At 37.3% G+C, this 26,180-nt stretch overlaps 1 protein-coding gene across 1 annotated transcript; it reads left to right on the top strand.

Moving 5' to 3' along the window:
• The first annotated feature begins 17,135 nt into the window (after positions 1-17,135).
• On the top strand, positions 17,136-24,386 carry LOC111985941 (probable methyltransferase PMT19). Its single transcript, XM_024017584.2, has 6 exons — positions 17,136-18,050; positions 19,639-19,849; positions 20,225-20,522; positions 21,447-21,836; positions 22,559-22,636; positions 23,562-24,386. Exons 1-6 carry the CDS (start codon positions 17,352-17,354, stop codon positions 23,758-23,760), a joined length of 1,875 nt encoding a protein of 624 aa, XP_023873352.1. The 5' UTR covers positions 17,136-17,351; the 3' UTR covers positions 23,761-24,386.
• Positions 24,387-26,180: the final 1,794 nt, after the last annotated feature.

The raw sequence follows: 26,180 nt of genomic DNA, 5'->3' as shown, positions 1-26,180 counted from the left end.
GATGTTCAGATTTTTCTCCCTTTTATTTTTGAAAGAGGATAGTTTAAGTAATACAAAAATCTTATATGCATTATAGAGAACCAAGCTAAAATTCTTATATGCATTTTATGTTTTATTTGTTCTCTTTTTACCAATTTTGTATGTCTTGCCTATGATATCATTTGGCTATGTTTATGATTACATTTGATAGTTATATCCCAAATATTTTAATATTTTCTTTAAAGAAAAATATATAAATTCAAAGCAGAAATTTTACTCCTTGCATGTGGTAATAGAGTTGCCTGAAGTTTCACCTTAACTTATGCTTGGCAATTGTAAGTGTAGGGACCGAATTTGAACACTTCTACTGTTGAGAAAGTGGACTCAAGCCCGATTGGCTCATTACAATGAATTTGTAGAGAACGGGTTCAAGAATTAGGCCCTAGCAAACGGACAACGCCCAAGGCAGAATTCCCCTCCGTTGAAGGCTGGTGCACCAGGGTTACCCTCCAAGGTCGCTCCTCGGCACCGATCCAAGGAGCTTGACAGCGGTCTCTCTCCTTCTTCCTGCCCCTCGTCCTTCCCTCACTCATCTGTTTCTTCCCCTTATATAGCCCTTTTCCCCCACAATCTCTCTCTTCCACTTGTTGATCATCCACGCCCCTCTCTTCTGACCGTCCATCCCATCAGTCACTTTACCAGTACTCATGTGAGTTGCAGTAACCAAGGCTGCCCTGTCCAAAAGTCACATCTCCATTAGTGCGGCCATAGGGTTAGGTGAGCGCATTTAGTGTGGAGGTGACAACCTATCCTGCGCTTGCTCCCCTACTTAATGTTGGTCTCGGTCCTCCGAGGACAGGGTCATCCTCGGTGGGGCTCCTAGCAACTCAGTCCTTCATACTTCATCCTCAGACGCTCCTTCCTCCTCGGCATGGGCCCTGGGCCGGATGTAAAGTAGGCCAGGGTTACCAAGTTCTCAAGCCCCACAATAGCCCCTCAAAATCCTACTGTCCATATCCTCGGACGGGGAGGAGGGTTTTGATACCCTCGGGCCTTCATCATGATTCGCCCAACCTCGGCCTACGTCAACATTGGAGTCTTTTCGCCTGCCCAATGCACGTTTTTGGCGCCTTGATATACGATACGTGCCCGCATTAAATTTTGGCGGCTTCATGCTCCCCATGTCCAACGGTGTGATGGCAATTAACTGGTGGGGATTTCCTGCCTTTATGGGTGGGAAATTTCGCTCAGTTATTTTTAATTGGGGATATAAATACTTGTTTGAACCGCTTTGCCTCCTTATTTATGCATTCAGGAACTCCGGCGCACATACTCTGAATCCGGTCAAATCTCCACACCAACCTGCGCTCTTTTCCAGCATAAAAAGCCTGTCCGAGGAGAATTTTCCCATTTCTGTAAGTCTTCTTCTCTCTGTAGCACAAATTTTTCTCTGATTCCTTTCTCTCCCTTGCTCTCTCTCAGGTCTTTTAGTCGTTGCTAGGGATAGGTAAATTTAAAAAGTTAGTTGAGTCTGAAGAGATGATGGAGAATTTCATCGTTGATTATGGGATACCCCGCAATGTGGGCTTGAGGTATTGCGAGGAAGGGGATTGGCATATTATGAGGAACGAGGGTGAAGTTGTGATTCCCATAGTCGCCTTCATAGAGGGAGGCATGAGAATCCCTATAGGGCCGGTGATGAGCGGCTACCTCAGGCATTTTCGGCTAACTCCCACCCAGTGCGCCGTCAATATGTTTAGGATATTAAGGTGCGTAGACGCCTTGAATGAGAAGATGGGGTTGAGGTTAACCTACCATGATGTAAACTGGTGCTATAATCTTCAACACCTGAAGGGTAAGTCGTACTATATGAAGACGAGGGACAATAGAGTTTGGCTTATCCAGTGCCTCCTCGATTCTAGTAAGGGGTTGACTCAGGATTTTCTCATTGTGTTAGGAGAATGGCACGACAGTCTCTATTGCCCGACAGTAGAAGGAGAGCCAGGTAGGGTACTTGGAGTGGGAGAGGGTCTAGCTTCTTTTCTTTTTCTTTGTTGTAAACCTTCTTTATTCGGTTGATGATAGGAGTTTGTTTCTCTTTCTGCAAATCCACATGCCTTCGCGCGTCATTTTAACCTGGTCAACAAGGGGGACTTGGAATCAGTTCTCAGGGCGGAGATCTTTCTGAACGAGGCCGATAACCAAGTTAGGGCCGCCCACAAGATCCTCGGATAGGATCTGACCCAAGAATCGTTCCCGCTCCCGAAGCATGTGATCAGGGCTCGTGATCCTTGGCTTAGGCAAATCACTGTGGTGGAGCACAGGTTTTCATTTTCTGAAGGATCCTCTTTTCCAGAGGGCGTCTTGTTGGCAAGTTCTTCCTCGTCCCATCAAGCAGCAGTGGCCGAGGGAGGGAGTTTGGAGAATGAGGGAAAAGTGGTCGATTTGGGCTCGTCTGAGGACGAATTTGGTGCATTTGACCAAGCCTATTAGCCTAAGGATCCCTCTAGTGACTTGGGGGACCCATACTTGTCCAAAGCCGGTCTTCAGTCCCCAAGGGTTGGTACTCAGGCTGAAATGGGTTCCAAGAGATAGCCCCAAACCAGCCTGCTTGACTTGCTTGAGGGCAGGCCCGTGAAGGGCGTGCCGAGTAAGTCACAACCCAAGCCTCCTTCATCTGGACCTAAGCTTCCTCCTCCTCTACCCAAGCCTTTGCCTGCGCAGACCAAGTCGTCCTCCATTCTGCCAATCTCAGACTCTCGGCTTAAGTCCTCCAACCCGAAGAGGAAAAGGCCTTCCAAAGGCAAAGACCCAGTGGATGGGGGCAGATCCCATTCTTCTTGAGAGGAAGATGAAGCCCGCCAACCTTCCAAGCAGCTGAGACTTGATGGTCAGAGTAAAGGGAAAGAAGTCGTCCAGCAGGCTGAGCCCTAGGCCTGGCTGCCCGCTGCCATACTCCACGGAAAGCCTCTGATGGATGACGCCACTCTCAAGGATTTTCGAGGAGGCGAGGGGGCTCATGTAGCTGATGCCCTGGAGAGGTCCCTCCTCCTCCCCATTAACATGGTTGAGCTGGGGGGGTATGAGGAGGCAAGAGGTTGCCCGCAACCTCAAGAGATACCTAGGCATGGTAGGACCTCTGATACCTGTTATTTCGTTTGGATTTTATTTGCCTAGCACCTTCCCCCCTTTCTTTCCTTTACGGTGTACTTGTTTTGGTTGGCAGGCTATCTAGGCTGCTTTTACGCTAGATGAGGAGGCCGACAGCCAAAGTAAAACTCTGGGGCAGGAGTGCGACAAGTACTTGAAGGCCGTAAGTACCCTTAAGAAATCTAAGGCAGATCTCAAGAAGGCAATCGAAAATCTGGAGGAGATGATGAGGGCTAGAGATAGCGCAGCCTCTAATCTAGCTGATGCTACGAAACAGGCCAAGGACTAGATAGAGTGCTTGCGGGATGTCGAGGGCCAACTGCAAGCTGCCAAAGAGGACATTGCCGACCTGACGTAGAAGTTGGCTGAGGCAGTAAGGGCGAAAGGCGTTGCTGAGTATGCTAGGGACGAGGCCGTGAGGGCTAAAAAAGAAGCCGTGTTTGCGAGAATAGACGCCGAGCACTCTATAGAGCAAGTGGAGAAAGAGGCCTTCATTGAAGGGGTGGCTAAGACTGAGGCTACCCTTAAGGCCCAAGTGCGTGAAGTATGCAGGCGCTTTTGCTCCCAGACTTGGAGTGAGGCCCTCAACCAAGTGGGGGTCGAGGCCTCGTCTGACTTTAGGAGGGTGGAAAAAGTGTATTATCCCCCCGCAATTCGCGAGGTTGTCTCCGTCACTCTCGAGGCGGGCTCTACTCTACAAGGGACAGATGAGGGTCAGACTAATGCTGCCGAGGACACAAATTCAGCTGATAAGCTTGTTGAGGAGGCTGAGTGCCATGGAGCGTTAGAGGGGGTAGGAACTGATAGTCAAGAAATGCCCCAGGATGGGGTGAAGCCTCTTGCTGACTCTTGAGCCACACTTGTTGTCCCTCAAATCCCTCTTCCCGAGGAAAGGTCCTCTGCAGTAGCCCCTCCGAGCCAGGGTCCCGAGGTGTCAGTCGAAGCCTCTCGGTAGGCTCCTCAAGACAAGCTGTCCACCGAGTTGGGGAAGTAGGCCATCTCTTTGGGCTACCCCGTTTTGATGGCCTGGGCCACTCTGATTTGTTTTCTTTCTTCTTCTTCTTCTTCTTCTTCTTCTTCTTTATTTTTTTTATTTTTTTATTTTTTTCTATTTCACTTTTTGTCTTGGCTACATTGTAACGAAACTACATACTTTTTTGAAATATATTTAGTTGTTCACTTTTAGTTCTTCGATTGACGCTTCCTTTTACTTGTTATACTTTAATGTTTTGCTTAATACCTTGGTTCCATCTAGGACTTAGTCTCGTGAGGCAATTGGCTTTCCTTCAAGTTTGAGTCCGAGGACCACGCCACAACTTGGTTCTATCTAACGCTTTTTTTCTTCTGTAAGTAGCTAGTTTCCCCATAGGTTTGAGTCCGTGGACCATGCAAGACCTTGGTTCAGTCTAGTACCCAGGTATATTTAGGTGGTTAGTTTTCCCACAGGCTTGAGTCCGAGGACCATGCAAGACCTTGGTTCAGTCTAACGTTTTTGTTCTTCTGTAAGTAGCTAGTTTCCCATAGGCTTGAGTCCTTGGACCATGCAAGACCTTGGTTCAATCTAGTACCCAGGTTCTCCTTGCAGTGGTTAGTTTCCCCATAGGCTTGAGTCTGAGGACCATGCAAGACCTTGGTTCAGTCTAGCACCCAGGTGTTCTTCTGTAAGTAATTAGTTTCACCGAAGGTTTGGGTCCGAGGACCGCGGAAGACCTTGGCACAGAAGTAACTAGTTTCACTGAAGGTTTGGGTTCGAGGACTGTGGAAGACCTTGACTCAATCTAGCACCCAGGTGTTCTTCTGTAAGTAACTAATTTCACCGAAGGTTTGGGTCCGAGGACCGTGGAAGACCTTGGCTCAGTCTAGCACCCAGGTGTTCTTCTGTTTGGGGTGAAGGAGTTTGTCCCCTGTGCTGGGAAGCTTGTTTTTGGTGTGGTGATGGCCTCGGCCCTACTCCACCGGAAGTGGGCTATTCCTCAGGCCAGACCCTTGACCCTGCGGTGCCCTGGATGGGGGTGGTTCGGACTTTTTTCCTTGCGCGTGGCAGTAGCCCCGCCTTCGCTCCAAGTTTCTGCCCTTCTCAATCGCAAGGCGTCCCACGACTGTTCGCGTCTCGCGCTTGACGCTTTAATGCGCAAGGCACGCTTCCATTAATATCCTCGTGGATTAATGCAGATCTAGCGGTCGATGGCCTCCTTGGAATTCGGTCAGGATTAGTGTCGCTAATAATCCTTCTTTTGAATTCTGTGTGGATCAATTCCTACCAACCTTTATCTTTTATATAAGGCTCTCTGGGGGGGACGTCCTTCCACACTCCACGAACCCCTTAGCTAAACAGGAAACATGGCCTCTCAACTCTCTGAGCCCCTTCAATAACCTCGCCAGGATTGGGATAAGAGTTTGGAAGAATGGGATGGCTTTGGATGGGAGTGAGGGCACGCAGGCGAAAGGTCCTCCTCCCTCGATTGAGAGCCACTACGGCTGTAGTTCATGTCAGACTTCCGGCACAGCAAGGTTTAGGCGTCATCCTGATGGTGTCGTGCATGGCAGTCAGGAGGGAGGCCCATGAGGTACATAACGCTTTTCTCCGAGGCGCGTCCATGCCTGCCCTTCAAACTGGTAGTGACTCGCGTCTAGCCTACCCGTCGGTGGAGGCTCGTAAGATTACGTCATGTCCGTTGCCCGGGTGTTGCCGCCTTCAATGGTTAACCACTATGAGGCTGGGAGAGAATCAAGGGAACGTCATAGGGAGGGGCCATCAGGCGCTCTTGCATCTGCTCCTCTTTTCGCACCGGCACCATCTGCATCGGCCTGGGGGTTGTTGGTAACCTTGAAACAAGTTTACCTCAGCCCCCTTCCCTAGGGTTAACTTTAGAACAGGCCCGTCTGGGCCTCCGTTTGTAGAATTAGCTTTAAAACACGCCTGTCTGAGCTTCTGTTTGTATTTTGTACTTATTTTTTGATTAATAAAATGCTGCGATGTTTGTTTCCTTTTCCTGTTCTCTAAATCTTTTACTTTTTTACAATGATTATTTCTTGTGCAAACGCGTCATTGTCGGTTATTCCTTCTTTCTCTTTTTTTTTTTGATGGGATTTAGGATCGGTGTCGCCGATGGTGACGAAAAGCTGCCTAACCTCGCGCAAGCCCCCAACGGGGGAATCATTAACCATTGCACTTACTAACGCACTAGTTCTTCCCACAAACGGCGCCAATTGTAGGGACTGAATTTGAGCACTTCTATTGTTGAGAGAGTGGACTTAAGCCCGGTTGGCCCATTACAATGAATTTGTAGAGAGCGGGTTCAAGAACTAGGCCCTAGCAAATGGACAACGCCCAAGGCAGAATTCCCCTCCGTTAAAGGCTGGCGCACCAGGGTTACTCTCCAAGGTCGTTCCTCAACACCGATCCGAGAAGCTTGACAGTGGTCTCTCTCCTTCTTCCTGCCCCTCGTCCTTCCCTACGCTCATCTGTTTCTTCCCTTTATATAGCCCATTTCCCCACAATCTCTCTCTTCCACCTGTTGATCATCCACGCCCTTCTCTTCTGACCATCCGTCCCATTAGCCGCTTTACTAGTACTCATGTGAGTTGCAGTAACCAAGGTTGCCCTGTCCAGAAGTCACATCTCCATTAGTGCGGCCAAAGGGTTAGGTAAGTGCATTTAGTGTGGAGGTGACAACCTATCATGGGCTTGCTCCCCTACTTAATGTTGGTCTCAGTCCTTCGAGGACAGGGTCATCCTCGGCAGGGCTCCTAGTAACTTAGTCCTTCATACTTCGTCCTCGGACACTCCTTCCTCCTCGGAATGGGCCCTAGGCCGGATGTAAAGTGGGTCGGGGTTACCAAGTTCTCAAGCCCCACAGTAAGCTACATTTGTTGCTATATGCTTTTATGTACTGTAAAGTGTGATGTGTGTGACCTCGCATGCATGTGTTTATGTCTCTACAGTGAGGTATTGTGAGATGAACTCCTTGGTAGCCTACAGTTTACTTTCTTTGTTTAATGTTAACAGAATGATAAACTAAAAGTTTATACTATATACTTTAAGAGTCATATACTTTGCTTTGTTAGAAGGTGAAAACATTGATTTGCTTTTTCCCTAACTTTGGAAAAAAAAAAACCTTGATGGGCACTTTAGTGCCTGGACAGGCAATGTGTTTATTTTTGGCTAGAGGAAGAACATTGCCTTATGCTTTTGCCTCAAAAACTCTAATGTGTATCAGAAAAACATGCATGTGCATATACATATACACTGGTCTGTTGGTCTACTTTTAGGATCAAGATCTCTAGTCTTAAAGATTGAAATCACATGATGCTACTTTTTTGAATATGACACTTTTTTGGATCTGCCAACGGATATATATATATATATATGACCATATAGAGATTGTATAAGGCACTTCATAGATGTCTTGTGTTTTTATATGTAGTTGTAAGATTCCATAAAGTTTTGATTGTTCTATTGCAAATGAATTAATAAAAGTGACTAAAAATAAAAGTAGCTAAAAATGCTTTCCTTTCTAGAACCTAAAAACATTTTTCTAGTTTGATTGCAGATCTTAGATATGGAAAATATTTCTGGTTTATATGATTTGATCTCTATTGGCACTTTGACATGGCCAGGATCAATAAATGTATTTGGCATTTTGATTAATAAATGGATTCAATTGACTTTGACAGATGAAATGGCAAGGCGAAAAGCAAATTTGCACACACATTCCAATAGTGTAACCTTGGAAGGAGCTTCTACACAACATGTGGATCATGAAACAAACCAAGAAATGCACGAAGCTTCTACGCAAGGTATGGGCTTACATGAACATTTTCCTATTAGTTTGGTAACTTAAAAATTCTTTTAGGAATATGTGTTGAATATACTTGTTCAAATTGAAATTCTACTTGTGACTTCTTTTAGAAATAAGCATAAAAGTGATGAGAGTTGGGTTTACATGATGAATTGGGTTTACATGGTGATCATGCAAACCTATGAAAACTCCTTACTCCACATAATACATCTGCATTATTAGTATTGTTTTCAAATGTGGAATGTCGCAAGAGTAGAATGAATCATATTTTTTCCCCAAATTTTATTTTCAAGAGTTAATTTTTTTTTCATATATATTTACTTACTTTAACGATATTATCTCCTTTAAATTTCAGATATGCAGCCACCTATATGTGCCACTCATGGGCCAAGCAAGTACTTGGATGTTTGGGATCTTCCCGACAACTAAGTAATTGAGTTGCTGCTAAATAGTATGCATCAGCCGGTTGATGAAGGGGCAAGGGCTTTCACTAGTTTCTTGGGGACGATTGCGCAGAAACTCCACATGCCTGATTAGATATCTGTCTTGGAAGGACATGCCAAAAGAACTTAGAGAAGAGTGTTGGCATGTTGTAAAGGTATTAAAGAACTTATAATACTTGTAATTATGACATTTTGTATTAGGTTATACATAAGCATTTGAGCATGAAAAATTTTGTAATTTTCTAACTCAACTATTTGATTGTAGCGGAAATATGCCATCCCTACTAATCCTACTGCATATGCGGCTTTGAAGACATTTATCTTATAGAAAATTGGGAAGACTTGGATGGATCACAAGTGTAGGTTGAAAACATCTCATTACATACCGCATCCAAGGAACAAAGCATGAGTGAAGAACAACCGACCCAATGGATACATACCAGAAGATTGGGATGTTCTTGTTGAGCATTGGTATACTAATGATGCAGTGGTATGTTTGTTTTCTCTCTCTCTCTCTCTCTCTCTCTCTCTCTCTCTCTTTTCATTTTTTAATATTATGGTTATGTTTATTTTTTCAAGCACAAGATAATTTTCAAATTTATTACATTGTTATTTTTAAAATGCACCCTTCACTTCAATTAGGCATATACTAGCATTTCTAGCTTCTTGACATAATAATTATTTTTGTAAAATATAAATATATTTTGGGGTCAGAGAAGGCAGTGTCATTAGTTGCATAAGTTTTTGGGGTCTAAAACTTATTTTCAACTCTCTCTCCAAAACTATAAATATAAACCCTAAATAAAGATATCATCTGTAAACTTAATTCTATTTGGATATTGATGAGTTTCCTAAATGAAACCTGTTTCATTATTTTTATCCATCTAAGACCATAACACACACAAATACAATGTTAATGTTACCAGTCCTTAACACTTCATAGTTGGTCCAACTTCTAGCTTCATGCCACCCTAATTTCAATATGCATCCCTTCTAACTTCATGCCACCCTAGCTTCTGCCCACTTTGGCTATACACATAGAAGGAAGCTAGGAACCTTTGGTTAGATGAGAAAATAAAGAAATAAACATTTAGCTTGAGTGCAAATACAATCTGCCTAACCTTATACAAATTATGGATTTTGGTTTCATGTAAGTTACAATATAGTGGTTTGATTTCCACTTGGCTTGTCTTGCTTTATTTATATAATGATATTTATTCAATGACCAAGTGTTCTTGCTATTACCTCAATTAACTAAATGGCTGGAACTTCAATTTCAAGAATTCTAGAGTGACTTTTAATTTACATAAACTTCATTTCATGAACCTGATTTAGTATTGAATTACGTTCTTGTTTAATTTAATTGTGCATTCCTTGAGTTAATTCCATGGTCTCAATTCAATTCATATTGTTCCTACCCTTATTTCATTAATTGTACATGAAATTGACAACTTATGATCAAGATGATATGTATCTTGTTTCTAATGAATACAATGGCAACTAAAAGTCTTGGTAATCAAAGTCTTGAGTGTCCTATGATCTGCTAATTAAAGATATAAGTCTTGTGTTATGCCATGACTCATTGTAAAAACTTTTGCAAGATAGTTAGTTGTAACTCTAATATTTCGCTTACAACCATTGAATGTACATATTTGAGCATGTTAATGATAGTTAGAAATTGAGGCAAAAGGCTTCTTAAAGCTATTTCATTGATTTAAGAAGCTTTAAGTAACTATCTTGGAATTTGGTTGTATTTTGTTGTCATAGTTGCTGATTTGTGTTTGTTTTCCCTTAAGCTCTGTTGTTGTCCAGCCCTTGAATTTACTTAACTAAGTATGTTAATGCAAGTAAGAAACTCAAGTGAAAAGGGTCCTTAAGGATTTTATTTGATTTATGACAAAAGCTTGTTTTTAGTATGATTCATTAAGCTAGATTTGTTAGACAAGTTGTAATTCCAAATGGATTCCTAAATATAAACTTCTATGTTTTGCTATTGGAACCTAAGGATCATATTTTATGCATGTACTATTGCTTCCAATCTCAAGCACATTTTGGAAAAAAAAAAAAATAGCTCTGTTTGACATGATATGAATGTGAACATAAAAATAATGGTTTCACTGCCATAGAATTTTGAAAATTTGGAAAGCCATCATTTTGTAGATAGAGTCAGAGAAGAAAAGGGACCGTCGTTCTAAACAGGAGGACTTACATACTACTAGTTCATGTAGCTATGTCGTGCACGCTGCAAAGAATGTAATAAGTATTATGACTAATTTTTAAATGATTTGACTTATCTTAAGTTTATATGGAACCAATATTCATCACTACATAAATATGTTGTTAATATTGCCGGCAAAAGCAGATGGACGTCCTGTAGAGCGTGTAGCATTATATTCAATACTGTATACTCGTAAAGATGGATCTGCTATTAATCTTGTAGTGCAAGCAAAAATGGTGAGTAATCCAATAGTCAAACTGATCACAATAGTCAAATTTTTCCAAAATTTGTGCCTGAATATTGTGGAGGAAGGCTAATTAGTCAAAATAAACAAACTTAATATGTATGATATATCACATTTGGTTCTATATATTTGATGTATTAAGAAAACTTTTGACTATTGCTATAGTATAGTTGAATTCTTAATTAACAAGCTCATTCTCCACAAGACAGAGGTCCTTTTCTATTTAATCGATCCCAACAAATAATAAATAAAATAAAAGGGACAAGAACAACAACAAAAAGAAAACTTGTGTGAATAACTTACATTGGTTTCATTGGATATCAAAAGCTAAACATGCTTTCATTAAAATAATGATTAGGGCTTGAAAGAGACAGTATTATCCTCCACTTTAACTTTTGGTCTTTGGCTATAATCCTAACCATTGGTTTTAAATGATAGTGATCCGGTCTAAAGGTTTTGCATTTTTAGCTTATTGGTGTATATTGTCTCCCATTAGAGTTTTTTCTGGTTTTATATACACAAGTTAATGTGCTAGCTAAATATATTCTTAGAAATCATACCATCATCAAGTTGGAGTATTAGCTGCCTATGTTAAACATTTAAGTTTTCTATCTATAAAATGCTCATGGTACAATCACAGCTCATGTACTGATGAGTTTAGAAGCTTGTGGAACTCTCTTTATGACCCCTAGGATGGGGGTTGTTAATTTATTTATTTATTTTTCTATGTGTTTACTTTGTTGTGTAGTTGTACCCTTCGTTTTGTATTGACTTCTCATGACTCAAGTGTTTTTATTGTCTGGATTTTTCAGCTAATGTTGGCTGCAACTTATTCTATTCATTACATTGTGTTTGCTTCTCAATATTATTTTTGTTTTCTTGAATCAAATGATATTGCTAATTTATAATTGTTTTGTTTTGTTCAAACCCAAATATTAGGATAAAATGCAGGAATTGTTGGCTAACCCTTCGAATCAATTGCAATCATTTGACACAAGTGGTAGTATTGCATGAGCATCGGATGATGTGTTTGCCAAAGTGATGGGTAAGGAGCGCAAATGTTGTATTTGTGGGGTAGGATTTGGTCCAAGACCAAGTGGCCAACATAGCAAGAATGCTCTCACTAACATTCAAATACAATCAAGTCAAGTAAGGGACGACGAAGTTGCACAACTGAAGGCTTTCTTGGCTAATATGTAGGAGAAACTGTCATCTTTTGAAGAAATGAAGGAAAGACTTAGCCAATTCGAAGAGATGGAGCAAAGAATGGCTCGCATGCTTCAACAAATGCAACAAATAACTTCACAATGTAGTCAAGTATGATAAACAGTTTTAGGGTTATTATAATGCATTTATTTTTTAGTAAATGGTTTTGTTGCTTGTGTTGGATTATTAGCAAAGAATAAAGGGTAATTTTTCACTATGGTGTTGGTGCTGGGTTTTTGGGTTTGATGTTTAGATTGGGATACTCATCTATGTGGTAGCTGTGAAATTTATTAGTTTGTTGAATATTTGGCTTGTGAAATGTGTAAGCAAAATAATCAAGTTCACATTTTGTTTGTTGATAAGCTTGTGTGAAGTGGGAAATGTTTGAGGTGATATTGTTGACACTTGACAAGCAATGCATTTAAGGATGCACAACTACTTGAGGATGTGAGGACTAGGATGAGGATTTTAGGGCATGGTAGGTTCGGACATGGCTAGGGCAGAATGTATATGTGGTTTGAGGTGGGTTTTTGAAGGGAAAATGCTTCAGGGTTGATGTGATGCAATTTTGTTAGTAGTGAGAAATTATTATTATACATTTTTAGACCCCTCAACACAAGTTGTTTGACCTAGTTATTTAGCCAAGTGATTACTTAGATAAATTATTCAGTCCTAGGTTAACACAATAAAATCATATCATGTAAATAATGCGGAAATATAAAGAATACAATGATATGATAACCCAAGAAAACCTAACTAGTAAAAATCTTGGGAAAGATTTAACCTAGTTATCATTAAGGTAAAACAGATCCACTATGAAAGAATTGAAGTTTGTACAATAGAACTTAGACCACTAACATCCTATTGCTACCTCAAGTAGAAAATTTACTACCACAACCACATGACAGCTCTGAGTCCACGGACTACTTCTTTCTTTGATTCACTACAACTACAAATTCTCCTATTTGTGACTTTGAGACTCCACTCAAAGGTTTCATATCTTCTTTAAAGTTCTTTATGCAGCAACTGAAAAGATCATCAAGTTCTTGACATGAATCTTGATCTTGATAACCCTAAGTCTGTGTATAAAGGTAAACACATCTCAGATCTCACAAAAGATTTAACACATAACTCTTCAAAAGACTTTTAAAATGTAGTTAGGGTTTTTCCTTTTATACTTGGAGTAAAACACAAAACCCTACACGTTAAACGAGCTTAGGTTGAATTGGAATTTCTGCAGAAAAACAAATATGCACGTGGTTCGATCGATCGAGTCTAATTTTTGATCGATCGAGCCTTGCAAATTTAGTCCAATAATTTCTTCAATCACTCAATTCCAATTTTACAAGTAAACACACTTTGAGCAAACCTAAACCCAGACTCTATGTTTTGATCATGGTTTGCCAACACATTACAAATTGAAGTTCTAATACATTAGTTTTTAAAGTCTTTGAACCTAACAATTATGTATGGAGTTCAAAATTGTGGTTGAGACTAGTAGGACTTTATTCTAGTGTCATCCAGCCTTATATCATATCATATTGCTTGACAATGTAAGGAATTTTGAAGCCTGCATTTTAATTGAGCACCTTTTTTCTTAAGTAGGGCCTTGACTTGTGGCCTATCTTTGTCAGAATGTGGACTTATATGGAATAACTTTTACATTATTGGGCATTCTGAATTCTTGACTTGACTTTGTACAACAAAACATATGCATAAACAAGTTCTTGAGTATGCGTAGGTGTATAAAAAATGTGAACTAATTTTCAAGGCTGCAGAAGTTGGTGTTAAACGTCCCCCACCCTTGCCAACTTATGTTTTGTTCTGTGATCCAACTCATTTAGTTATTAATATTTAAATGGCTTTAAATTTTATTTATTTTTTGTAAGTAAATTTTCAATCAAGGCTATTTTAGTCATAATTTTTTTAATATATATATATATATTCTACCTGGACCTGACCTAATACATTACCAACCTTTTAGCAGGTAGTAGAAGCCTGGGTGCTCCTTTACTTATTTGACTCTTTTCTAACTTACTGCAAAATCATGACAATGACCTAACATGAAACTCAGTCTTTGAAATCAAGTGAAATAACTAAATTATTATATACTTGTATACTTGTGTGATTGAATTTTGAGGGCTGACTTGTATATTACCCTTGTATGCAAGACTACAGCTTTCTTTTGGTTGATGAATTATGATTTAGTTTGAATGCTTTTTTGAATTGAGGGTATAAGGTTAACTTAAGATAATTTTGGACAGTTGGTTAAATTTGAAATAGTCAGCATCTTCTGAAATAGTTCGTGATAAAAAATTTGATTAGCATATACTTGAAGGCAGGAAGGTTTTTGACTCACCATTTTGTTTTGAACAAGTAGGCTGATTTTTTGTTAGATGAAGTGCTCAATAGGAGCTTATTGCTTGTTTCTGATGTTGCAAAGTAATTTTGGATACCAATATTTGATATCGTTGTGTCCTAATTATTGCCTTTTTTTTTTGTATGTAGGACGTTCCTCCGATCCTACAATCCCCAGCTCTCCAAAATTCATCAGTTGCATCCCATCAACCAAGCAGCCTATAGGTTTTACGTTGGTGTTTGAGGACATTTTGTGTACAAAGAACCACATTTTTTGCAAGTGTTGAAAAATATTTTGAAACTTTGATTATGGTATTAACTTAATTCAACTGTTGAAGGACTTTTTGTGTACAAAGGACCACATCTTTCTTTTGTTAATTTTATGATGATAGTTATAGACAATGTTATGTATTTGATAATATATTTCTATGTTAATATAATGTTAGTTTGGAGACATTTGTGGTGTTATCTAGTTACATTTGTGGTTTTGTCTTAGTAGAGCTAAAATTATTACAGGTTATTTGTAATAGATCTATGGTTTAAAAACCCAGGGGCAAAAACCGCTGCTAAAGGTCTAAAATTATGTTATAAGTGAAGACCTATAGTGGCGTTTTAGCCTGCCACTATAGCTTCAAACATATAGTGGTGGGCGCAACCACTGCTAAAAGGTCACTTGACCTGAATGGTAACCTCATATGGCAGCGGTTTTCAGCCCGCTACAATAGACCAAAAGCACTGCTAAATAGCAGATCTATTGCAACACTTTTTGTTACCACCACAATAGATTTATAGTGGAACCGCAACAGTGGCGAGAAGAACCGCCGCAATAGCACCCACCACTAAAGGTCAAATGAACCTTTAGTGGCACTTTTTTGGGCTCTTGCAGTGGTTTTGGCCCGCTGCAATAGTACTTTTTTTTGTAGTGTTAAATATTTACACTTTCTCAAATCTTTCTCATTCCCTTACCTTTTCATCTCCTCACTACCCTCTACCTTAATATCACTGTTCATCTTTCCTTTCATCTTCTTTTATTTTGTCTCTTCTTATTCACTCCCTCTTATTATAAATTTGTCATTTTCTCTTCCATTCTTTGCATAGTTTTCCCATACAAAAAGATTATTTCTCTCTCTCTCTCTCTCTCTCTCTCTCTCTCTCTCTCAATTTTTTGGTGGATTTTTTTTTTTTTTTTTTTTTTTTCAATTTCTTCTTTTAGGAGAATTTAAAGCATAAGTTAATGAAAATATAAAATTAAATCTCTTTAATAAAAGTTATTTTCATTTTCCAAAAAAAAAAAATCTTTATTTTTCGTTTGTTTATTTATTTATTTTTTATATGCAACTCTTTTTCTTTGTGCATTTAGAAAGAGAGGGATATATGAATGCATAATTTTTTATATTAGAAAAAATCCTTAATTTTATACTTAAAAATTTGGAGAAAAAATAGTTTTATCATTATCTTATACCTCTTATATTACATTTTACATGTTAAGACATATCAAACTTGCAATTTTTGGCTATGTATTTGATTGTCTATCAACTATTAAAATTAAACTGCCCAAGATGAATACGTATATACAATATTTTTATTTTTATTTTTCATTGATTTATTATTTAGTTATAACATCAAGTAAATGAATATGTGAAGTTAAAACTGCCTAAGATGAATTTGTAAAGCTAATATATTTATATATTTGATATTGTAAAAAAATTAAATGTAAAAAATAAATAATAAAAAGAATAATGATGTGGCTAATGATGTAACAAATGAGAACACTCAACAGGAGCATGGTAACAAAAATGCGATATAAAGATCCAGTTAAAAATAATTAAATCTTAATAATAAAAGTGTATGCAGTAAAAAAAATTTAGATCAAGTTCTCTTTATATTGTTATATAGATTATTTTCATTCATTTTGATAGGTGAAGTGTTCAATTTTAGACATAAAATTTACCTTTTTCCTACATATTATTTTAAATATTAAATTTATAATATAGTATAGTCACTTAGGAATGTTTATGAAATATAAAGTTCCAATCTCATGTATCTATATTAGTAAACAAAATTCGATCAATAGTTTGAAGCTACTCTTATGATAAGAAAAATTATAAATATAATAATCTATTTTTAAGACAATAAATTTTTTAAATAATATATGTGAAACTCAAACAGTTTAGTTGTACAGGAAAAATAAATCCAAATAATAAAATGATGATATATTTTTTGAGATAGATAAATGAAAAATAATTTTAGAAATTGTTTTGCGTTTTTGGGAGAACAAATTATTTTCTTCAAAATTTAGAGAACAAATTATATATTATACCATAACTAAAATAAAATTATCTATTTCTACACATTGCATGGGTTTGCAATTAGTTATAAGAAAATCGAAAACCACTCTCTTCTCCTATTCTTTATGATGTGTGTAGTAAAGATCGAAGAGTGTTTAATAAAATTGAGGTCTTGGGTTGGGTTCTTTTAGGAAAATTATTAATAAACCATTTTAGTTTTTAAAAAATTATTAATAATGTATTTTAGAAAAATTTTCACATTACTATTACTAAAGATATAAAAAATGGTCAACATTATTAATTATTTTTTAAGTATTTTATAAATCAATATCCTTAAAAAAAAACACCCGTTATCTTTCTCATCAAATTTTCCCAATTAAAAATACTCCCAATCTCATGGCAACCTCAACAAGTGATCGGTGGTTAAATTGGTCTCTTTAACTACGTACCGACACCACTCACCCTATCCAAGAATTATTTAAAGCCATGTTTTCTGTAGGATATGTGTGGGAAAGACCGAAAGAGTGTACTAAAAATTGTAGTCATTGCCGTAGAAATTCAAACTCCATCTCATAGTCTCAAACCATTACTAAACCTCAGCAGTGAGCAGTGCACAGCTAGCAGCTTTGGAAAGCTCGAAAGTCGAAACCCCCATCAGCTAAAATGGCAACACTACCACCATCACTCCAAGCTCCAACTCCAAATCCTCTCAAAAGACCCTTAAGCAGACTCTTCCTCCTCACCATCCTCTGCTCTCTCTGCTACTTTCTTGGATCTTACACCAACACTAACTCAACACCAACTCCACCATCCACGCCTCTCTTTCAAGACCAACTCCACTGTTCTAAACCCAACTTCACAATCCACAACACCCACTACTTCTCTCCACCACCACCTTTAGACTTTGAACCACACCACACTGTCACACTCACTCTGCCGCAAGACCAAGGACAAAACATCAAGCTCTTGGACTTTTGCTCCAAAAACTTCACCAATTACTGCCCATGTCATGACCCTACAAGAGAGAAGCAATTCGTTACCGAAAGAAGGCTTCACAAGCAGCGGCATTGCCCTGGAAATGGAGAAAAACCACGGTGCTTGGTGCCAAGGCCGGCCGGGTACAGAAGGCCATTTCCATGGCCAAAGAGCAGAGACTATGCTTGGTTTAGGAATGTGCCTTTCCCCAGGCTGACTGAGTTGAAGAAATCACAGAATTGGGTTCGTTTGGAGGGTGATCGGTTGGTTTTTCCGGGAGGTGGGACTTCGTTTCCAAAGGGAGTGAAGGGTTATATTGAAGAGATCAAGCGGGTTGTGCCACTGAAATCTGGAAATATAAGGACAGTTCTTGATGTTGGATGTGGGGTAAGTTTGTGTTTTGTAATTGTCATTTGATTTATGTTTTTATTTTAATGTTTTGTCTTATCTGTTACTACAAAGAAATGGATTAGAATTGTTTATGGTTGTGAATGTTGCTTAATTTGGAATCTTGAATATCTAATTTTTTTGTTTAGTTCTCAATTGATTACGCTGGTTCTTTTAGTGAGGATTAACAAGATCTGTCAAATTCTGTAATATGTTTGACACTTTTTTAAATTGATTTTTCTTTGCTCAAACTTTAAGTTATATGGGTATTCTATGGATCATGTTTGAAGGTGGCCAATGTGGGATTGAAATGTAACATGCTTAGTTTGAATGGTTTTATATTGAAGTTAGTAGAATTTATTACTACTTAAAACTTTTAACCACTACTTGAATGGTTGATCTAACTTTTGCCCTTTCCAATTTTTTGACTTGATTCTTTTGCTGTTCAGAAGGCTTATAATAGAAAAGAGGCTGCCAATGCAGTCATATTGATTTCATCTTAGAATATCATATTACTAACATAGCTTAGTTACTAAGACCACAATGATAATGATAATTCTATAACAATACAATCGATGGCCCTTTTTTGTTACAACTTCAAGCTTTATATTGGGATCTTTCTGCATTTTGTCTTCTATCTAAAGGGGAACTATTTTAAATCCAATTTATAATGTAAGGCAAGATAACTGCACAAAAGATCAAATGTTCCTATTGTCTTCTTTGTTACTGATACATTTGTGTCTTGGATGATAGTTTCTGCTAACTTTCTTGTCCTCTTTCAAACATGATGAGATAGGCATAGATCGGTTAGTGAAAACATGGGCTACCTAGAATAGGCTCACGCTTTATCATTTCCCCCCACTTTTTTCTTTCTTTGTCTAGTTATACTATTAATTTGGTTTTTTTTGGTTCCCAGATAAAAACCAAGATAAAGATTGCGGAAATTAGCACTCTTCTTGTTTCGTTATGGATATATCACATGTTGCCAATTTATGCTTTTGTTTGCACTGTAACCTTTATTAATTTTGAAATTTAGATAGTGTCATGAGATCTGTATTTTGTATGTTGGTTATACACATAGACATGTATGCCCTATGCTAATTCATGGGTTGTCTTTTGAATACTTGAATTAAAATATTTTTATTGATCACTTGCAGTTCCTCTCTTAAAATGTTTGGAAAAAATCTATAACTCTATTTTTGTATGATCATTTTTGCGGAACCTCATAATCCATAAGAGTTTTATATTTGTTAATTTGCTTCTCTTGCTCCTTTCTTCCTCTTTCTAGACACCAATTTTGGTTGTGATATTGATCACATTGATCACATTTATATTCATGCTGCATTTAAACCACTCCAATTATAGTAATTTTCTTTATTTAAAAAGGTTTTTTAGGAGTCAGTTTTTTAAAATTTATGATTCATTTTTCTAGTTTTGGAGAGGAATAATGTCTTGGAATAAACAATAATGAAAATAGATAAGGAATCCTGATAGCTTGTAATGTATAATGTGAGTTATTGAACTATACACAACAAATTTGGGTTACTCATTGTAAGCAGTCTTGTGTATTGCATTACACACTTCTTAGGTTGCAAGCTTTGGAGCCTCTCTGATGGACTACAACATCTTGACGATGTCAATTGCACCACGGGATATACATGAAGCTCAAGTACATTTTGCCTTGGAAAGAGGACTTCCTGCCATTCTTGGTGTGCTAAGCACCAATAGGCTACCATTCCCATCAAGAGCATTTGATATGGCTCACTGTTCCAGATGCCTTGTACCATGGACTAGTTATGGTACTTAAATTAGAATCTTCAGATTTGAAGCTGTTTGACTCCATATTATTGTAAATCCAAAATCTCTTCTTTTAATGCTTCATGGCACTTGCAGGTCCATGTGGTTTTGAAATTTGAGTTGTTCCATAAGATAACGAAAGCTCATTGGAAAAAAATTTAATGGTAAAATGACTTAGGTTTTTTAAAATCCTAAATTGTCTTTGTTCCAGTGGTGGAAATGATTCATCCTATGAGAGGAGGCTGGAATAATTCCAATTACTAAGTGAATTACAATCAAATCATTGTGTACTGTTGTCTACAACAATGGCCTGGGTGTGATTGGCTTTATTTCAATAAAAGTTGCTTTATAGTCTGATCCTTTTTCATTCACTACAGATGGATTATATCTGATGGAGATTGATCGAATTTTACGTCCTGGTGGCTATTGGGTACTGTCTGGGCCACCAATAAATTGGAGGGTCAATTTCAAAGGTTGGGAGAGACAGACTAAGGACTTGGAAAATGAGCAAATCAGTTTGGAAGATCTTGCTAGGCGATTGTGCTGGAAAAAGATTGCAGAGAGAGGTTCAATTGCTGTGTGGAGAAAACCCAGTAATCATATGCACTGCATCCAAAAGTTAAAGGCATGGAAATCAACTCAATTCTGCACTTCACCTGATGCTGATGCTGGTTGGTGAGTTTCTTATTCCATTTTCACATTAACATTGTATAGTGAGTTTAATGACATAGGTTGTGTCCAACTGAGATATCAGACGTCCAACATGGAAAACTTAAAGCAAATTGCACTTATGCTTTCAGAGTTCCAACTTTGGTTGCTGTGTTTAGCATTGGTACCTTGAAAGAAGCTGAAAATTGGGTTAGTAGGAAGTCTATAAAAGTTTGGAGCTAGTATTATTATTGTAAATTCCAAATTATACTCTTGTCCTTTGCTTTCTTAGCAAGTATATGCAGCATACCACTTCATTTTGTAAATAGGTCATCAAAAATTTATTCCTGAAAAAACAAAAACAAGAGCAAATTCTATTACAAATACATTGTATCTTGTGGAATCTCCATCAAATGTAGCACAGGTCGTATGTCTGTTTCTCATGGCAAATAGTAGTCCAAATTCTTCTTGAGTGTTGACAACTATGCTCTCTTAGTATGTGTTGATGACATGGCTTGAATTAGCCAAGCTATTAGCTGAATGTGAGTGGAATTAAAAGATTGATCTTGTTGAAATCTAAATGGTTTAGAAACCTGATGTTTCTTGCACCATTTTTAGCCAACTTTGGGGGTTTGATATGTTTGTCTACTGATTGTTCATTCTACTTGGTGGATGCTGCATCTAGGGAATTAGGCTTAAGAGAAACTCTCTTGTCCTGTTTATGAGAGACTGCTCTTTGCTAATATTTGGAGTTTGAGTTTGTGAGAGTTTTAATTTAAGCCACCTTTATAATCTCCCTACTGCAGATATAAGCCTAGGGTCAAACTACAAAAATTATCATTTGTGATTCCTCTGTTCTATTTTTTCTATTTCTATTTTTCCTAAATCCAATGTAAATAACTGTACTTGCAATAAGAGGTACTGGGTAATTCTTTATGCATTACTGAACAGGTACACAAAAATGGATCCATGCATTTTCCCTCTTCCACAAGTGAAAGATGTTCACGATATATCTGGTGGTGCTCTAGAAAAATGGCCTAAGCGGTCGAATGCTGCTCCACCTAGAATTACAAGTAACATTATTAACGGAATTGCGGTGAGGACCTTAAATGAAGATGTTCAGTTATGGCGAAGGAGAGTTTCCCACTATGGGATCATACTCAAATCTCTCAACAATTGTAAATTTAGAAATGTTATGGATATGAATGCTGGCTTTGGGGGTTTTGCAGCTGCTCTGACAAAGTGTCCTGTTTGGGTGATGAATGTTGTTCCCTTTGATGCAAAAAATAATACCCTTGGCATCGTCTATGAGCGAGGCCTAATTGGAACTTACATGAACTGGTAAGAGTTAGAGCCAATCTCTCTCTCTATCTCCTGTTTTTTCTTATCTGGTATGTTGTCATGTTTTTGAGAATCCTTGAGGCAGGTTGGGCAATGTATGATCTAGATGGAACCAGGAATTTGTTAATCTCTATGGATTTTTGCAATTATTACATGTAATTCCCTTGATGTGCTATGGTTGGCCTTCAATTGCAAAATTTGTGATGCCTTCCAAAGTATGAGCTTCCAATAGTGTAACTATTATTATGGCATGCTTGAAATGTAAATGTGTCAGATGTTCTGTACGTTACTGTTGCTACTGTATACGCTGGACTCATCTGCCTTCCGAACTACTGTAATGTTTCAATGAGAAACATACTTCATATATTGTGCTTTTACCTCTATGTTCTATTCAAAATTTTGGCTGATTTACTTTAATTAAATATTGTAGACTAGGATTAATGAATTTTTTTGGGAAAAGAATGGGCTGAAAATATGAGAAAAAATAAAAAATGAAAGTCCTCTTCCTCTTTCTACTGCCTCCACCTGTACCCATCTCCTGTCAAGTGTTCTCCCTGCCACATTTTGGATCATCTGCTGCCCAATGTGGTACCCACCATTTTTGGTTCCTGGATTTCTGGGATAATTTTTATTACATACTATTTAACATGCATTGAATACTATTTAGATGTTCTTTTTTAATTCAAATTGAGTTTATGGACAGTGTTACTGCTTACTTGCAGGTGTGAGGCTTTCTCAACATACCCACGAACATATGATTTCATACATGCCAACGGTGTATTCAGCATGTACATGGACAAGTAAGCTTTCGTATTTCTATCTGGTTTATTGGAAGAATTGTGGTTACAACAAAACTTCTCTTACCCAACGCCTGCCCACTTAATGAAGGAAAATTTAATTGGATATAAAGAAAAATGCCCTAGGAAAGGAGGGGGAAAAGAAAAACAAAAAAGTGAGAATCAGTAGGAATTAGTTGTATTTCTAAAGTGATCTATATTTGTGATTGGTCCTTAAATTTGAGTTAATGCTTCTCTTAGATCCTTAAGTGCAAACTACTGGACCAAAGATTATGATTAAAGCAGGTAAGCTTTTTTTTTTTTTTTTTTCTCAAAAAAAAAAAAAAGTAGGTAAGCTTTTAGTCAGTTTGGCTGATCCTTAAGTGCAAACTACTGGACCAAAGATTATGATTAAAGCAGGTAAGCTTTTTTTTTTTTTTTTTTCTCAAAAAAAAAAAAAAGTAGGTAAGCTTTTAGTCAGTTTGGCTGACATGAGAATCATGAGATAAAGTGGAAACTCTTTTTCTTTTCCATCAAAGTTGGAGGCCATATGCAAAGTTTGGTTGTAAGTTCTAACATCTTCATCATTGAAAAGAAGGCTTCAACATCTACACAAACTCATTGTAGTCAATATGTCACTTGATATGGGGTTCTGCACTCTATAATACATGTTAACGTTTCCTTACGAAACAGAGATCTAATGAACCCTATTTATTTCCCTTCATTTATTTGTCATTACCATCATTAGTAACAACATTATTCTTACTTTATCATTATTTCATATAGCATATTTTACAATTTCCTCAGAAGGGCCGCCAATTTGGCCCGAGGATTGAGATTATGAGGTGTGTAGAGGCAAAATAATATAGAATTAGAAGTTACAAGAGACAAACCATTTAGTTTTGGTTGTTCTAGTATTTCTAACTAGAGTTATTAATGTCTCATTCAGGTGTGACATTCTTTATATACTCCTTGAGATGCATCGGATTCTTCGCCCTGATGGGGCTATAATAATAAGAGAACATGTGGACATCATTGTGAAAGTAAAAGACATCACAGATCGGATGAGATGGAATGGCAAGATATTACACAGCGAGAATGGGCCTTTCCACTCTGAGAAACTACTTCTTGTAGACAATTCTTTATAGGTACGTTTATGCTAACCCTTTTTCCAGGGAAAACTAGTTGATTGTTGTCAAGCCGTCAGTAAGTTGTAATATTACAGATACCATGTCAAGAGCACAAGGTGAACTTTTTTATATTTATTGGAATGATATTGTATTTCCAAGAAAAAGTGATGCTTACAGTGTGATAAATGACCACTTATCCAAAAGTTTTAGCTAATGGGGAAAGGATGAGTCTAAGCTACAAGTGTGCCCCCAACCTTTCTGCATGTGGAATTTTATTAAACTTAAATGAAAAGCAAAGAGATGGCAAGGTTTGAAGTGAAGTCCTCGTACTGGAAGACCTTGAGCATGATATATTGTCATTTATCTCTTAACTATTGAAGTAACGAGGAAAGAGATCTGAGCACCTGATTGCATAAGAATTTGTGAGCTTATTTTAAAAGATTAAGACATGAATTTAGACATCAATACGGAAGTTTTCCAGCATAATAGCAAATACTGAAAGCAGGAAACTCAGCATTGTAAGTGTACAAGAGATATCTTCAAATTACCTTATTATTGTCATGTACTTTATAACTTGCTTCTGACTGTACCTTGCACGGTTTGAAGCAAGCTGATCTTATATAATGCATCTCTCATCCTAATCATTTCATTAGCTCTACTAACAAGTATTTCGTTCGAATGAATCGTCATAGTTATTGACAGCTCTATTCTTCGGCATCTTTCAAAAGTAAGTGCATGGTGGTAAACTAGTAATCATATAAATGTTTTAACCAAAATATCTTCACTCTTCCTTGAGCTACTTAAATTTTCCATGAAATATTCCACACCTCTATGCTACTTAATTTCTTTCTTGATAAATCGCTAATTGTTCTAAGAGCTTAAACTATTAAAAAATGACGAATTTAATCATTTATCTATTATTGTGACACGCTTCCTCACTTGTTCCATGCTTTCCCTTAATGAGTGAGGCTCAACACGTTAGATTTTTTATTTTTTAAATAGAAGATAGAGAGGAGATCATGTTGAGCTCAAGATTAATTGCTTTTATTCCATAATAAATTATCAATTGTCCTAAAAGATTATGCTATTAGAAAATATTAAATAAATCATTTAACTATTGTTCTCACATTTCTCATAAAAGTATTCTGATCCTTTTTATGACGCTTTAAAAATTTTGTAACAAAGCTATGCATGTGCAATGAGTTTTTGCTGAATGCTATGTATGTAATTTTGACTACATAAAGATAGCTTGCATACAAAGTTATTGAATAACCAAATGAGTAATACTAGTTTCGATACTTTAGGCTTGTGAACAAAATGGTGAACATAAATTGGTGTATGACTATGGTTGATTATTTTGGTACTTACCATGAAAAGGAAGACAAATAGAACATGTTCAATTTTTGTTATTCGTTATTATTATTATTATTATTTTTTTAATTTTGTATGTAAAAAATGATATATATTAATAAAAAAAAGTGGTAGCCAGTAAGATAAAAAAAGAAAAAGAAAAGAAAAAGGACACGTGGCCTCCTCTGTATAGGGCTATAAAATGAGATTGGTTGCTTTTGCTCCTGACAGTGTACTTGCCTTGGGAAGGATTAGGATCCGGTGTAGCCGGGTGCAATACACCTCATTTCTCTCATAAATTTTTTTTATTTAAATTTTTACTTTTTATTTCTCATAAAGTTTTTCATAAATTTTTTAATCAATGGTCGAGATTAAAAGTTACTTTTTGCAATTATCAATCTCAACCATTAAAAATAATTGGTATTATTAGTCTATAGCTGCACTTTGAGTGACTATAGAGTAGGCCACTTAAAGAGAGAGAAAGAGATGTGTACTAAGGAGTCTTGTTGGTTGCAGACCTATGGCTCGCACTTGTAGAACTATTAACTAATTCTTGGTCAAATTCATTATTTGTGATCTACAAACCTCTAATATTCTTGCAGAACTATTAATTATTTCTTAGGCAAATTCATTATTTGTGATCTACAAACCTCTAATATATTAGATATTTCGTTCAGTTCTGACACATAGTGAAATATTTTAATATTTTAATCAATTAGACTCTATAAGCATTCATGGAGTACCCTAGGAAAATTCCTTCATCGCTGTTGACATCAAACTTCCCAAGATTTTCCTTGTCATTAAGAATGAAGCACTTACTTCCAAAAACTCGGAAGTATTTCACCTTGGGCTTCTTTTCTTTCCATATCTCATATGACGTTTTCTTTGTTCCCACTCGAAAGAAGATTCTATTCCCAATGTGGTATGAAGTATTCACAGCTTCAGCCTAAAATATTTGTAGAATATCCTTGTTAAGAAGTATTACTCTCGCCATCTCTTGTATCACACAGTTCTTCCTTTCAACAACCCCATATTTTTGTGGAGTTTTGGGAGTTGAGAATTCCTTCTTAATTCCATGCTCATTGCAA

The sequence above is a fragment of the Quercus suber genome, unplaced genomic scaffold (assembly GCF_002906115.3).
Source record: "Quercus suber isolate HL8 unplaced genomic scaffold, Cork oak 2.0 scaffold_53, whole genome shotgun sequence".
Taxonomy (NCBI): domain Eukaryota; kingdom Viridiplantae; phylum Streptophyta; class Magnoliopsida; order Fagales; family Fagaceae; genus Quercus; species Quercus suber.
This window is presented reverse-complemented; position numbering and strand designations above follow the sequence as displayed.